Consider the following 16,899-nt stretch of genomic DNA (forward strand, 5'->3'; position numbering starts at 1 on the left):
ATTTCCGGTGAGTGCACAACTGCTGTGTTTGATTTGAGACAACACTACCCTGTCAGAATTTGTGCGCTACGCCAGTAATATATAGTGTACATAGTGTACTACATGAAAGTGTACTAACAGAAGTATGTGATTTGAGACACAGCTACAGTCTTTACAGTTGAGTCTCCAGGCTCTCATCAATGACTGAGATGCAGCTTCAGTTTCTTACGTAGTGAATAGTGTTTATTGGACAGCATGATAGTGAATGTCAAAAGTCTATATGGACGGGGCGATGAATGCAGGAATAGTTTAACCCCCCGATGGAGTCTAGACACCGGTGGCGGTGATGAGAGAGGCATGGAACGAGGTGGCGTGATATCGGCTCCTGGTGACTTCGGGCCTTGCCGTAACGTGAGATCGGGAAGATGAATGATGAGGCGAGGATCGAGCTCCGGAGTTGCGGCTGTGGAGGTGGATGACAGCGACAGAGAGGGAGACAGTTTTAAATTTTGACAGCTAGGCCGTGATTGGCTGTTTAGGGACCATGGAGGAATCTAGAAGTGACGGGAGAAGCAGCGAGAGAGAAGAGTGAAAATATGAATGAATGAATGATTAAGAGTCTTCCTGCCTGAATTTACGCTAAGCTTCATTTAGTGAAATTGTGTGTAAAGCAGCTTTTCTCAGGATGAACCCTGAACTCCATCAGAGCAGAGCTGTCTCTTCCAGTCCAAACTTGTCCAAAAATGTGTTTAGTTTTCTCACAATATTTGCTGCAGTGACCTGAAACTACAAACGTCCAAGTTTAGCAGCACAAAAATCTGATCTAACAATCAGTAAGATCACAGATAAACATCTTTAGTAAGCTGACAAATACCTAAATATCGTAAAGCAACGTATTTTGAGTAAATGTGGACATTTTCTAGACTAAGAAGCTCGGCCAACTCAGCTACAGCTTCAATCTGCTCGGCTCTGTAACACCCACAGTAAGTTTTCCTCCTGAAAACAGTCAGAAGGACTTTTTCACTGAATAGTTATGTAATTTTGAGCTACAGTTGTGTAAAGGGTGAAAAACAGTGTTTGATCAAAATGACATTAAATTGGGGTGTATTTACCTTCTCTCTTACTTTAATACATCCATGTTTTATAGCTTTTTAGACACTTACCTACTGATATAACATCAGTGAGTGGGAGCAGAGACACTTGAGATTTGAAGAATGCCTCGGAGACATAAAGAGCCGAATGTTTAAGAAAATTTTACAACCTAATGAAGACAAATCGGGAGTAGTAATTTGGCCCCAACCATACCATAAATTAGCTTTCAAAGGAACATAGCACCCCTAAAAAACCCCTCCTCCTCCTGACCAGAGAAATATCCAATATAGATAGAGCCATATTTCTTCTCTGCACTCTAGAGCCATTTATTTCATACTCCGAGACAAGGCTGAAATGAGCCATGATTCACGAGCTTTCCTGTCCTTGTTTAGATTTATTTTGGCAGTGATGAGGTGCATTAATCTACTTTAAGCTTGTAAGTGAGGCTCTGCAGACGGATCATTTCAGCACGTTGCAGTGCAGCAGCAACAGCAACAGCAGCAGAAGCAGCCTTTCCCTTTCCAGAGGCTGAACTGGTGCATCAACATCAACAACAACAACAAACAGGGGATTCATTTGTATCCTATGGAGATTTGGAGATTTCTACGTGGTAAATATTTATCTGGTTGACACTGTCGACCGCTCAGACGATCTGTAGTTTTAGATTTGTAGCCTTGCAAGCTCAGTGAGGAACTTTGTGCTGAACGTGTTTGTTTTATGCAACAAACTGTTTCACATTTATACTGTTAGACAGGCACACACCTGGGAGCGGTGCAAGAACACTGAGCAGCAGCTTCATTGGTGCATTTTGGAGCTCAGTGTCAGCTAATAAGAGAGAGACTTCTGGTAATACTCACTTTTCCTGTTCACATTGATGACGAGGGATCATCGTATAATTGCTCCATAGTGTGGAATTCTTTTTCATACATAAGGATTGCTCTTTTTTACTAGTTCAGACTGCTAATTTCATTATGTTTCACTCTCAAACACCGTTGCCGAGACCTTGATCCATGCCTTCATCTCAAATCGTCTGGACTACTGCAATGGAGTCCTGTTTGAGGTACCCAGTAAAAACCCTGGACAGGCTCCAATATGTCCAGAACTCAGCTGCCAGGGTTCTTACCCACACCAAACCCCCACTCTCATTCACCTACACTGGCTCTCTGTGAAATACCACATCTCCTATAAACTCCTCCTCCTCACCTACAAATCCCTCCACTCCCTGGTCCCCCCAGTAGACCTTTCAGACCTCCTCCACCAACACACACCATCCTGAAGCCTGCGCTCCTCGGACTCGGGGCTTTTCTTCACCCCCCCCACCCTCTGGAACTCTCTCCCTTGCAAATCAGCCCTCAAAACCTACCTGTTTGCTCAGGCTTTTGGCCCACAGTTCACCAGTTAACTTCTCAGTTGCTTATTATTTTGTAAAGCTTTTGTAAAGTTTCCTTTGGTGTTTTGTAAGGTGCTATATAAATCTAATTTATTATTATTATCATGATTATTACTTTAGTGAAGCTTTGCTGTTGCTGAAGTATGTGACACTCCTTATATTTTCAGTTAGAAACACACATTTTGAACAGTTTGCTTGTGGTGTTTGGTGCTGGTTTGGAGATCGTCATGTGACCGGGACGACAGGAGACACGTGAGGTTAGAAATCATCATCCGGAGCTCATAGAAATCTGCAGCTGCATCCTAACCAGCTTGCTCCACTTTCATGTCGCTGAGAGAAATTAGATGCTGCCGGTTATTAGCTTGAGGAGCCATTTGTGCTCTTTCTCAGTACAGAAAAACCTCCCTCGATCTGCCATAAAGGAGTCACAAGAGTCTCAAACTTGTCATTGTGAAACTGTTTCAAATTGGCATGTCTTTTTCCTTCCTGACAAGGTGCAAAGCCAAAACCTAAAGTAATTTAAAAAAAAAAAAAAAAAACCCAGAACCTTTTGATAAATCTAACAATACTGCTCAAGTCATGAATATAAAAATGTCTAATCTAAATGTCTCCTCTTGTACAATTCTAGTTACCGGAGACATAGAAGGGTTTCAACTTTTACATTCTTCACTCAGTACATCGTTAGCAGCTATTGTTTGCTAAATACCTGTATGAAAATCAATGGAAATGTCAAACTCTATACAGTATTTTATATTTTATGCAAATTACAGGTTCTTCTGTACCAGTTAAATGTCTATGGGTGTGATTACTGCACTCCTCTAACATTTACAGTTGAATTATGACATGTTTCAGGAATTTTAGTAGTCAGTGGTTGTGAATGTGATGTGCATCTTCATCTAACCTTAATCTTGAGAAAAGTGTAATAATTTAGACTTTGAAATGAAATAATGGAGCCATTAGGGCCCACTCAGTGTTGAGTTCACATTCACCCCCTTTACTGTGAAAACTCCTAACTGAGATCAGGTGCAAACAACTGCCTTCAGAAATCAATTAGTTCCTTCGCAATTAGAGTTTGTTAGAGAACATTTCTAAACAAACAGCATCATCAAGACCAAGGAGCTCACCACACAGGTCAGGGATAAAGTTGTGGAGAAGTACAAAGCAGAGTTAGGTTGTAAAAAAATTACCCCAAGCTTTGAATATCACACTGAGCATCATTATATCCATCATTACAAAATCATTAGGAAAGAATATGGCACAACAGTGAGAAGGTCGTCCACCTAAACTGACGGACCGGGCAAGGGGAGCATTAATCAGAGATGCAGCCAAGAGGCCGATGGTAACTCTGGAGGAGCTGGAAAAGATCCACAGCTCAGGTGGGAGAATCTGTCCACAGGACAATTATTAGTCGTGCAGTCAACAAACCTGCCCTTTATGGAAGAGAGGCAAGAAAAAAGCCAGCTGCAGCTGAAAGAAAACCATAAGAAACTGGGCCACAAGCCATGTGGGAGACAAAGCAAACATGTGGAAGATGGCGCTCTGGTCAGATGAGACAAAAATTGAACTTTTCGGCATGAATGGAAAACACTGTGTGTGGCAAAAACCCAATATTACACATCAGTCTGAATACACCATCCCCACAGCAAAACACAGTGGTGGTAGCATTATGCTGTAGGGTTGCTTTTCATCAGCAGATACTGGAAACTGGTTTACAATTTACAATTTACAATTTCATTTGAGTCCAATAGGACGTAGGTGTCAACAGGCAGTGCACAGAGGCAATACATAGAGTACATAGAATGCAAAGAAGCAGATTTTCCAATTTCTTTTCAGTCCATGAAGTGCAGAGGTCTTTGGTCTTAATAATTGAGAGGGAAAACCCAGTTTGGTAACTCGTTCCAACACCAGGGAATCATAGAGTCTACTGAACCTGGTCAGGATTGAGGGCAAGATGGATGGAGCCAAACACAGGACAGTTTTTGAAGAAAATCTGTTTGAGACTGAGGCGGAGGTTCAACCTCTAGCAGGACAATGACCCTGAGCATGCAGCAAGAGCTACACTGGGTTGGTTTAAGGCAAAGAATATTAATGTTTTAGAATAGCCCAGTCAAAGCTCAGACCTCAATCCAACTGAGAATCTGTGGTGAGACTTGAAAATTGCTGTTCACAGATCTGACTGAGCTTGAGCTAAGAAAAATGGGCAAAAATTGCAGAAAGGTGGTAGAAACATAACCCCAAAAGACTTGCTGGTGTAATTGCAGTGGGGGTTGAATACTTGAATACCAACGGGGGTTTACGGGGGTTGAATACCAACAGATGTCTGCTTTTTTGTCTTCAAAGCACTAAGCATGTTGTGTTAATGAAATGGTAAAAAAAAGCCCAATTAAATCAATTTGAATTCCAAGATGTAACTCTGCAAAATATGTAAAAGTCCAAGCGGGTTGTACCTGTTAAACTTTCCACACGGATGACCACGTGGAATTCTATATGAGCTGGAAATGAAAGGTGTTTCACAAGCTGTCATGCTGCCGTGGAGCGGTGGAATCAGAGGCAGCTGACCTTTCGACACGGTGCCGTGTAAACTCTTATCTCAGATAAATCAACCGCGCGGAGCCCTGAGGTGCGATAGCTCACCTTTGACACGGCAGGTATTGGCCTTGCAGTTCCAGCTCCTCCCTCATCGCCTCGAGCTGTTGGCTAACCCCGACCTCGCTTTGACTGCAGGACGTCAGAGATGTTCTGTTTGTGTCTTTGTAACCTTTGTAAGAAAGTAAAATAGACCTAATTCATCCCGACCGACTCAGGAAAAAAGATTTCTTTCCTTTTTTTAATGAATTTAATGAAAGACATCAAGCACGACACGTCTTTAGTGATGATGGGGGTGTTGAACCATCATGTAAACAGAAATATATGATGTAATATTTCCTTTTTAATTGTAATGTTATAATATTTTTCATTTTTGAAGGACAGAAATAGAAATAGAAATAGTAAATACTCATTAATTATCCAGTTTACACTTGTAAACTGACCCTCAGTGGTATAGATTCAGTGTGACCACATAATTCTGAACAGACAGACAGAAAGTCTCATTATCTTTAACCTTAAACCTGACAGCTCTGTATGTATTTAGGGACTTTCTGGCTGAACATAACCTCTGATCAACCTGTAGGCCTTGCCTGCAGTCATGAATATATTTGCGAATGTCAGTAAACAGAGAGGACTCGTTATAATGTTGTTTACAATTAGCCGACTTTGGGGTACATCCACCATTTGACGGCGTTGACCCTTGCTGTCTCGGGATCTGCCTCAGACCTGCGCCATTTTGACTTTTTGACCTGTGGAGGAACACTTTGCCTGAGGGGGTCTCTCTGCTAATAGCTATCTGGTCGAGGAATCTGTCAACAAATCTCTCTTTCTGAAGTTTCTGTTCCCTCCCTCCTTTTCTTTCTCGTCCTTTCTTACCCTTCTTCCCTCCATATTTCACTCTGCCTATTTTAAGACTTGATCCCCTCCAGAGGGGCAATTTGTACCAATTTAGCAAAGTGAGGCGGTCGACAGGTAAAGTGTTGTGTTGTTGCTTCTTTAATTAGCGAAAGACAAACTCACATCAGTCAGTCATGGACTTTTTTTTTTCACTCTTCCAGCCTAGTTTGTCAAAGCTCTGCACATTGATCCATGCAGGCTCACATCAGGACATTTTTCAGATCATATCAGGGAAGTTTCTTATCATGGAAACAACACCGGAAAAACACACAGCTGCCAGCAGCAATAAACAGGTTAGCAAAGTGTGACAAAGAATGCAGTGAATTTCCTGCTTTACCCACAGGGCATCAACATCAGTGTTTGTACCAAAACCGTTCATACTGTTCATTTTAAATATCCACATATGTCCAGATGTGGCTCAGCTGTCGACTATCCTGCTGGGTTACATCTGGATTGATTATTGAGCCGTGATTATATAGATGGATGGATGAGTTTATGACTCATTACTTAGCTTTTGCTACTTGGTAAAGACTAAAATATTGACAATCATGACATTTATTTATTAAAAAAAGAAAAGAAAAGTTTTGTTCACAACACCAAGAACAAATACATCTTTCATTTGAATCAATGCAAACATTTTTTTGCCTCAAACATTTCATGCTGTGTCTAATACAAATACGTTATTCAGCAAAGCACAAATAGTGGGTTTCATACAAATATTTGTTTCATACAAATATTTTAAAAATTATTTGTTTTTGGGAAGAAAAAAAAAACATGTCAAATACCAGTTCACAGGTCGATTACATTGTTATCTCAGTGTCTGTCCTCTGGTCCAATGTTACATCTATCAGGGTCCCAACAGACTCTCCATAGCCTGTTGTTCCCCTTTTCCTTTCCACAAAGTTAGGTTGTAAAAAATAGGCAATAAATGAAAAGTGCAAAGCAATAATCACCTTTGAAGTTCTTCCCTACATGTTACATAGTGTGCTGTCTCTGTGTTACGGGTGTATAAATAGGTAGAGGTCTGTCTGCAATGAGTCGATGAGTAAAGTTTTAGCTCAGTAGTCAGCGCAGTCGTCTATGATCTGAGACTCCAGTTTGAGACCCGGTGTGGGGACCTCCTTCATAAGGTAGTTTATTCATTAATACTTATTGTAACACTTTAATTTTCTAAAATTAAAAGTGTAATAAAAACAAAAACAGGATTTTTAAGCCTCTTTCCACTTTTATTCGAATACAAATACAAATAATTTTGCTGCCTCAACAAATACAGATACTGGGATCTCTGCACATCCTTAATCTGAATTCAGCTTCAGTCTGCAAGAACACCCAGTTGTCCCAGGTCATTACAACACAAAATATTAATATAATTACTTAGAAAAACAACAGGTTTCTTGATTGAACAATGATGTTGTTTATGATTATCGTCCTCAACTAACATCCTCCCTGATTCCTTTCTACTTTCTTTGTTTCAAAATTCTTTTTATTGATTTTAAAATTTTTACAAAGACAAAAAAAACCTCCTTCCTCATAACAAATACAATATTACACTCCCAATGTTGTACCTGTACCTGCGTGGAGGTTTCTTTCTTTCGTTAAGAAGCAGCTCCATACACACCTTAACTCTAAGCTCTGAGTTTCAGGTTTGAGAATACGTCTCTAATTGAGTGAGAAATTGTGGGTGGAGTAGCTTCCTCCTGTCTGAAAAGTATCAGGCAGCGTGCCAAAAAAATTAGTAAAAGCAGTGATCTTATCTTACCCTACAGCAGGTAGTTTTAGCTCCTTTCTGGAACATTCCCAAAAAGAGTATTTGGATTGGCAGAGCCGGAACATACGGATCAATGATACTTCTGTAGTCTTACTTCTGGTTAACCTGTGGGTCAGTTCTCACAGTTTTTGATTTGGAAAAGATAGGCTCAATGTAGAACTTTAAATTGGATGAGTGAGTGTCAGGAACACATGTAAGAAAAAACGGTCCTTTCAACTTTCATTTCTGTTCATTCGCCTTAATGTTCCACCTTTTAAAAAAAACTTCTCAGTGGTATTGTTAAGGCTCCTCGCTGTTGAGTTTCTTCTGCTGGTGTCGGCGGTTCTGTAGGTGTCTCTCTTTGCTCTGTAACTTTAGCCGAAGCGCTAACTGTCGCTCATATTAATTAAGTCATGTAGGACCTCAAAACGGGCGTTTAAATATCTAGAAATCATGGAGGTTAATTCAAGCTTTGCCGTTGTTTTCTTTTCTCTCAACCACACCCGCTGTTCTCAGAGTGCTGATCCTTCTTTCATTCTCTCTCTCTCTTTTTATATCCTCTTTTTCTTTTCAACCCGACTGCACCGACTCTCTCATTATCCAGTTCGCTTTCATCTTGTTTCTCGCTGCTTGTGTCCTTACTTTGTGTAGTTATTAAGTGAAAACCAGGACAAGTATTATTATTATTAAATCAATCAGAAATAAACACAACATAGGTATTCACAGCAGTTGTGTTACACCCTTTAATATGCATCTTTTTCCATTGCCTCTTCTTCTCTCCCTCTCTCTGTCCGTCCTTTTTCATTTTTTCGCCATCTGTCCAGGTGCTCGTATTTTCCCCAGACGTGCTATTAAAAGGATGTCGGCGCTCTTTCTCTTAGCGCTCTAAAGCACTGTTTTGCCCTTCAGTTTCACTTCCTGTATCGACTGAGAAACGTCCTTTTAAATCCGTGTTAACCCTTCTTCCTCTTCACAAGATCTGTTATTCAGGCTTTTGTCACTTGTTTCTCTCGAGTTTTTTAGAACAGGAAGTTGTAATTATTCATTCTTTTATTTACCCTTGTCAGTGAACAAGAAGCTGGTAATGCAACTTTGTAAGTTCTCTCTTAAAAGGTTGCATTATAATAGTAATACTAGGCAGAACATTGAGCCATTTGATACTCCTGCATTATTATATTTTCAATATCTGCTTTGTCCCATTCAGAATAAATCTGTCAACCAGTAGCTAATGTTCTCTTTAATTACTTCCTGTAAATCACAGCTCTGTAACGCCAACAGACAAACAAACTCACAGAAACGTTCGCTATTATAGTTTCTGTGTAAAGACACAAAACACACACATATGAACACACACACTTCTTGCGACTTGCAGCGACAACTCCAGAAGGAGCTTAAATTTCTATAACACTCACCGCACAACCAGCTGATAATAAACGCCTGTGTGTATTATGTACGCCTTACACTGCTTTCATTCGCCCAGTGAAGTCGTGTTGGACGGCGGGACGGAGACTCGTCTGGTAGACAGAGGAGGAGGTTTAAATTCCGACACTGTAGAGACTTGTAAGGAGTGATACACTTTTCATTTCCTGTCAATGATGAATGAAATGAACTAGCTGAAGAATGCTCCCGCCGCCCCTCCACACACACACACAACCCCCCCCTTCCCCACCACCTCCTGAGATATTAAAACATGCTGCAACATGAATGAAATATTCTCTTATACATCTGGAGGATAAGAGATCGTGTGTGCCAGCGGGTGCAGATTAAAGCTAGAGCTCAACGTAAATCAGTGGCCGATGCTTGTGTGTCTCTCCCGACAAGTAAATCGGTAATTCAAACAGTCAATCCACTGTAAAGGTAAACCATCGGGGGTTTTTTGTTTTTATAACCATTAAATAGCTGCATGATTGGGGTTTTTTTGTGTGTGTGTGTGTTTTCTTAAGCTTTATTTATTCAGAGAAGGATTGCCGGGCGTGTAGGGCTCCACTTCAGCTTCATTTGTTTCTACATTTGCAGCTAAGAGCCTCCCAGTACAACCACAGAGATGTGCTGTTGGTTCCTGATTGGTTTAAGTTTGGGTTTGTTGCTCAGGAGCACATTGTGTAGTAGAGGAAAATTAAATAAGATACCATCGGCTCAGCCACACTCGGTGAGCTGTAACTCTTTCTGCCGTTTGATGCTTTATCAGAGCTTGAAAAAAGCTACCTGTGAGGCTTTTATGAGAGTGAAACATACAGTAAATACGCTGCACAACCTAAAAAATAAGCTAAAAGAGGCTAAAAGGTTCTGTAGAGATGCAGAGCTGGTGATAAAGACCCGTTTCACATCAGAATTACATACTTTCATGTAACAGTATCTTCTTTGGCAGCAGTATACTCCTTCACATTCATGAAGTTATAAATATTCCCACCAGGAAACTGCCCACTAAATTAACTGGAGCTGCTGGGATCTTTAGTGCCTTGCTCAGCTGCATCTCAGCAGGATTAAAGCCAGCGGACTTAACGATTCCAATGTTTTTCCAGCGAGAAGCGAGCTCGCAGAGGTTTCCTAAAGCTCTGTGTTAAAGATAATTGGCTGATAGAAACATGGTTGTTTCCTAATTCGGTTGGCCTTTGGCTCGCTGTGTGCTGGACTGGCTTTTGTAAATGAACTGCTGTTGCCTCATTAGAGTCTGGTCTGTTTTATCACCCAGTAAACTGTAGAGACAAACAACAGAGCGGGCTGTTATTTTTCTTCTGCTAAAACGCTCCTCCAGGGTTTAATTATACTGAGTTGAACTGAATTAGAATTAATGAAACACTTTGTAATACTTTGGGACAGAAGCTACACATCAAATTGTCCCACTTTTACTGCTGCAGATTTATCGAGTGTGCTGTAGGCCGCTGTGTAAAAGGTTTATGTCCGTTTTAACTTTTATTATAGAAGGTTTTTACAATATGCTTCCTTAACACCAAAACTGTGCCCAAACTTTCACCACCAGTGCAGGTGTTTTACTAATTTTACAATGTCGCACATGACAACTGTCGCTTAAATGTTTTCTCTCGTAAATTTATCGTCATTTTCTCTGTGTGTCTTTTAGCTGAGGAGGGGTTTATGTGTAAGACGCCGGCCATAGCCGACATCGTGATCCTGGTGGACGGCTCCTGGAGTATCGGCCGCATCAACTTCAGGCTGGTCAGGACGTTCCTGGAAAACCTGGTCAAGGCTTTCTCCGTTGAGTTTGACAAGACCAGGATCGGTGAGGAAGTTTCTGTGTTTCATTCATTTACCATTTGGTGGACGTTTTCATTTAAAATGCCTTATTTCACCTCAGCTGGACTGCAGATTTGTTGCAGATCCCAAAGTTTGCAAAGATACCAAATGCAAAGTGGATTTTAGGGAAATATTTTTTAAAACGATGCACAGGAATATTTCTATTTGGTGTAACGTAAAACCTCAATATGATAATGTATGTGTGCAGGACTGGCTCAGTACAGTGGAGACCCCAGGATCGAGTGGCATCTTAACGCTTACTCCACCAAAGAGGCTGTGATTGATGCTGTGAAGAACCTGCCGTATAAAGGAGGAAACACACTGACAGGTACGCTGCCAACCAAACCTCAGCCTCCCTCTGGTTATTATGGTCCGTCATACCCATCACAGGTAACAGATAACGCCCAGAGGTCGACTTGGACCAAAGCCAGTCCTCTACCTCACCTTAATGTATTCAGTGCGGTGCGTTTCAGTTATGTATTGAAATGTTTGTTACATTACAGCCTTGAGCTGATAAGAACAGACTGTGAGTCAGAAGGCCAAACATATTTAAATTAAAGTTTTAACATCATTCTGACCTCAGGCAGTAGATGAAAATCTGGAGCTTCACTGATATTTTACTTTAAGTGCATCATCAGGTTCAAATTGTAGAAGCAACAGCAAATATACAGTATTCATGTTGTGCCTGCTGATTGCTCAGTTACAGGATTATGGTATCACAGCCTCAACCCAAATATATTTAAAACCTAAATCATTTCTGAGTCTTTTAGAATCTTTCAGACTCTTTTCAGTAACATATCTTCATCTGAAACAAGCATATCGTCAAATAGATAGTTGTGGTATTGTATATTTGTTCACCCAAATCATAAAAAAACATATCTGGAATGTACTAATTATGGGTCCTGACTGTCCAGCAGCTGATTTGAACTAATTTGAACTAAAAGCAAAAACCACAACTACTTAAATGAGCTGCTAGCTGGCAGGTAGACGTCAGACATTAGGAGGAGGAGAGAACTCTAGACTTTTCATATTAAACATTAATGTTGATTCATGGTTTGTATCAGAGTTATGAGTCTCTCCTCCCTTTTTTGAACTGGTTACCAGTAGTTTCTGTAGTCGGTGGGATATAGGCCTACAGTACATCAGCACTGGTGCACAGTTGGTTACTGGTGAATGATGTCATAAAAGTTCATCTGGAAACAACATTTCAACAGAGAAATAAAACAACGTGAATTCATCACTAAGTGTATAAAGTTTTTCTTAAGTTTTAGCACAACTACTATTAACTCCTAACTAGTTTCAAACTAGTGATTTACTACATCATATTGCATTAAAACGTAAGAAATGTCTTAGCTAAACACTAATGTGTAAATCGGTTGCAAACTGTAGTGCTGTACAAGAAGAATAAGAAGAATCAACAACGTAAACAGGAAGTGACTTTAGCATCACATAGCTTGAACATAACTTCCAAAAACAGTTTTAAGGGCCAAAAGGAAAAATAAAGTTAACTGCCAAACCTTTGTGAATGTAGGTCTGACTTTGTTTTATTTCTGTCTGCACATCTGGAAAAATGTGTTTTTAGAGTTAGTGTTTATGCATCTTACAGTGAGAGGGAAATATCTAATTAAGCTAAGCTAACTGACGCTATTTGGTCATTTACTCAAAGTTATTGGTAAAATTTGAGGTATATTGTGGTTTTTTCTGTGACATGTAAAGTTACAGCTCAGATATGTCGACCATCTACCATTTTACCTCTTTTACTCTTCAATCTACACGGGCAGATATTAGCAAGCTAACATTAGCATTGTCATTGGATTCATCCAGCTAGCTTATAGCAAAAAGTTCTATGTAGCAGTTATTAGCTGTAAATATTTATTAAAAACTCTATGAAAGAACTTGTTTGCAACCAGTTTTAATTAAGTGATACATGAATCTTCACTTAGTGAACACCAACGTTATAACAAGATGAAGTTTGAACTTACGAACAGCTGCTGCTAACGGCTCCTGATGACTGAAGTCAACTTCATCGAACTTTATTACAACTTTGCAATGACTGTAATTAACAGATTTACGTCCTCAGCGTGTTTTGGTGAAGGGTGAGATGAAGCACGGATTAAATGAGTCTGTTAGGAGTTGAGAAAAGTATTAGTTATGTCAGTAATAGACATGCCTGAACTTAGCTTTTCATTATGTTAACACACTCATTAGACTAAAAACTTGCCAGGCTAATAATAAGACTTTAAACCCGTCGTGTTCATTAAATCTTTGATTGTGACTCTTGAAGCGGCGGTTTAGCTCAGTCATTTCAGCAAGTCCACGCCGCACCTTCGAGGAAAACCATAAGTGCAATCATACTGTCAGCCAGGACTTAACTTACTATTACGACTATTCTTTAAAAAGTTCTATAAGTGGCTCTAATTTTCTCCTGTCAGTCATTTTTAACAGTAGACTACACTAACAGTTGCTTTGTCCAACAGATGATAAATACAACATGTCAAAACAAGGATAGGGAAAATCCAAAAAAAAAAAAAAAAAAAGTGTTATTTCCAGTCTGCTGCACATTGTAAGGTCTAAAACGTACTTTATGTTGCGTCATGGCTGCTTTTTGTCATATTGGTGGTTTTGATATTTTACCTTAGGGATTGTATGTTCTCTGCAGGATGAGAATATTCCATGAGAAGTTAAACATCTTTTTAAAAAATCTTGGCTGTATATTTTAGTACAAGATTTGTGCAATATAAGAGTTTTTTTTTTTATCCTTAGATATTGTTTTAGTTGTTTGCTCTCTGCACACTAACGATGTGCCGCATAGTTTCATCACTTCGGCAGTAAACCTAAAGCCTGCTGAAGACAACAATCCCTTATGCAATTCAAATTTTAAAATAGACAAAATCACCAAGTAAATCAAGTCTTTTTAATGTCTGTTTTTTAGTGGAAAAGGTTTTAGTTTTTGCCCTCATGTTGAGTTTTCTCATGTTTTTTAAAATGACATTTCTCCCTGCACCCTCTACGCCAAAGTAGTGCTCATTTTTCTGCATTATTTTGGTTCATTTGTGTCTGTGTCTGCCAGACATAAAAAAAAACAACATAAATGCTTGATTTATGGAGTCCTTCTGTAATGGTGTTCCTGTCACTTTGTTTGCACTTTATCCTGTCTGTCTGTGTGTCTGTCCAGGTCTGGCTCTGACCTTTATCTTGGAGAACAGCTTTAAACCAGAGTCTGGATCCAGACCCGGCGTTCCCAAAATAGGAATCCTCATCACTGACGGGAAGTCTCAGGATGATGTGATCCCCCCCGCACAGAGCCTGAGGGAAGCTGGGATAGAGCTGTTTGCCATTGGTATGATCCACCAACACTAACACGGACAATCTGGATAAATTACTTAAATGATAAGTAATTATTGATGGCATAAAAACGTGGGAATGGTGGCGCTTGGAACATTAATTCAGACGTCATATAAATAAAAACACTAACAACCAGTCATCAGACTGCTGGGTTTTTGTACAAATTGACTCTTTATATCTCTTGGTTGTATTTACATTCTTCTTTTGACAGCTGTAATCCGTATTAATCCACCATGTCCTCTTTTAAACAAATAGTGTCATGTTCTACGTGGGTTGATAAAACCATCGATCTGTTTTATACAAACATTAAGGAGAGTTTTGTTGCTAAGTTGCTTCCCCCTTCTTGGGCAATCGGACCATAATTTGATATCTCAAGACTTTAGCTGTGTTTCAAATCACATACTTCTGTTAGTACACTTTCATCTAGTACACTGTGTACACTATGTACTTACTGGTGCAGTGCACAAATTTTGACAGGGTAGTGTTGTCTCAAGTCAAACACAGCCGTTGTGCACTTACCAGAAATGACGATCGCACATTAGCATTAGCTAGCGTTAGCATTCGCGTTATCGTTCACACTACCAAATCATTACAGACTGCTAAATTAACCCAAAAAACATACGGATGGCTTATATCCGACAACAGTATAGTGGTACTTAGTGCTAAAAAACACATATATAACTTACATTTGTATAATGTGGTGATGTTCACTGTACTTACGCTGTACTTAGTTTGAAAAGTGGTCCCTCCCCTTTCGCTACGTAGCCAAGATGGCGACCATTGAGGGCGAGAAGTGTCTATAGTTCCACGCTCAACTTTTTGACCGTTTTGAGTGCACCATCCGGCTACTCACAGTGCACTGCATTTCCCCGTACTTCTCAGTGTGAACGCACTTATGCACTCAAAATGTTAAGTGTAAGTACAGAAGTTTGTGATTTGAGACACAGCAGGTGTTTGTGTGGTTGGGGGAAGCTTTGAAGGTGCTTTGACTACATTGATTGGACTTTGTTTTTAAATGATGGCAATGATCTGGACAGCATCTCTGACAAGGTCACCTGTTGTATTAATTACTGTGTCGAGTCTGTAATAAACCTAATGAATAACCTTGGGTGACGAGGCAGGTTGAAGCTGCTATTAATAGGAAGAAAACTGCATTCTTTAGTGTTGATTAAGATGATAAAATCAAACAGGGTAAATGTAATACACGGGCCTTTGGAATGGCATGAAATCTATTACTGGCTATGGGACCAGTAATCCCAGTTTCCTTGGCTCTGGGATAAATGGAAATGCTATTTCTTTGCAAGGTTTGATGAATTTGTTTTTTTTCTTGCCTCTCCTGTCATCTCTGGTACAGAGTGGTACTGAGGACTGTAGCCCAGCTATTACTGTCACTGTTGATGAGGTTGGACAGCAGTTAAAGTGCCGTCAGGCCAACATGGCAGCGAGTCCTGATGGTGTCCAATCACCACCCTGAAAGTCTGTGCTGACAAGTTGTGCTCAGTCCTTCATTCAATTTTTTTTCTTTGTCTCTGTCTTCATCAAAAATTGCAGTAATGTGGAAAACATCTTGTCTTGTTAGAGGTCTTACTAATCTTAGACCTGCAGTCCTTGACATCACACATAATGAAATGTTTTGAAAGGGTTGATCTGGGTCACCGGAGGAGACAAGTCTCAGTCTTTCAAGATCCTTTGCAATTAGCATATATGAAGGGTGTGGGAGTAGATGAAGCACTGCTGTTGATGCTTCACAGCTTTTACAGCCACCTTGAAACAACTGCCAGCTCTGGTAGGATTATGCTTTTCCATTTTTCTAGTGTTTTTAATACAATTCAATCACACTTTTCAGTCAACAAGCTATTGGTTGGGTGTTAGATTATCTCTTGTCTGGACCTCAGTTTGTCGGGCTTGATAACAACTGTCTGACAGTATCTTAACTAGAGCAGGCCTCTTTTTATTCACACTCTGTACTGCTGACTAGTCAGGCAGTGTATCCCCTGTATTCATTCTGCAGCAGCACACTGTTCACTTAAGGTGGACTGACCTATAAAGTGGGTCTCATTTTAGTGCCAATCTCAGCCTCTCATAAACAGAGAAATGCTGAGTGTCTCCTGAGATTTGCTCAGCGCCCCCCCTGCCCCCCCCCACCAGATGACACTGCTCTAGTGGGTCAATGACCTGGAGGTCGAATCATTTGTCAGCTGGTGTGATGATTTTTTTTAAAGTGAATGTTGTGAAGACCAAAGAGTTAATTATTGATTTCAGGAGGAGGAAGGATGGAGGTCAGCAGATAGAAAACTTCTTGGTGTCCACGTGGACAGTAAATTGTTAAAAGAACTGATGTTGTATTCATGAAGGCTCAGTCTTGACTTCGATCCTTTTAATATCAGCAAGAAGCTTCTTCATGTTTTTTTATCAGAGGATCTTAGCTCGTGTCCTCTGCTCTGCTGGGGGGTTGGGGGAGCAGCAGCACTGTGGATGATAAAAAAAACAGGATCAATAAGATGATCAGACGAGTCGCTGTAGAGGTTACTGTAGAAAAGAGAACAAGGGCCGAACTAAGAAGGGTTCTGTATATTGAAGGCCGTCCATTACAGTGTTTTTAATGAACTCA

General features: G+C 40.2%; 1 protein-coding gene across 1 annotated transcript in view; it reads left to right on the forward strand.

Annotated features, from left to right (window-relative positions):
• The window catches only part of LOC121912967 (collagen alpha-1(XIV) chain-like), a 214,534-nt gene that overhangs the window by 52,706 nt on the left and 144,929 nt on the right, over nt 1–16,899 (forward strand). The window contains exons 6-8 of the mRNA XM_042435553.1: nt 10,771–10,929; nt 11,152–11,271; nt 14,119–14,283. Of these exons, the coding sequence (XP_042291487.1) occupies nt 10,771–10,929; nt 11,152–11,271; nt 14,119–14,283 (444 nt within the window). The remainder of the gene's footprint in view (nt 1–10,770; nt 10,930–11,151; nt 11,272–14,118; nt 14,284–16,899) is intronic.

The sequence above is a fragment of the Thunnus maccoyii genome, chromosome 15 (genome assembly GCF_910596095.1).
Source record: "Thunnus maccoyii chromosome 15, fThuMac1.1, whole genome shotgun sequence".
NCBI lineage: Eukaryota > Metazoa > Chordata > Actinopteri > Scombriformes > Scombridae > Thunnus > Thunnus maccoyii.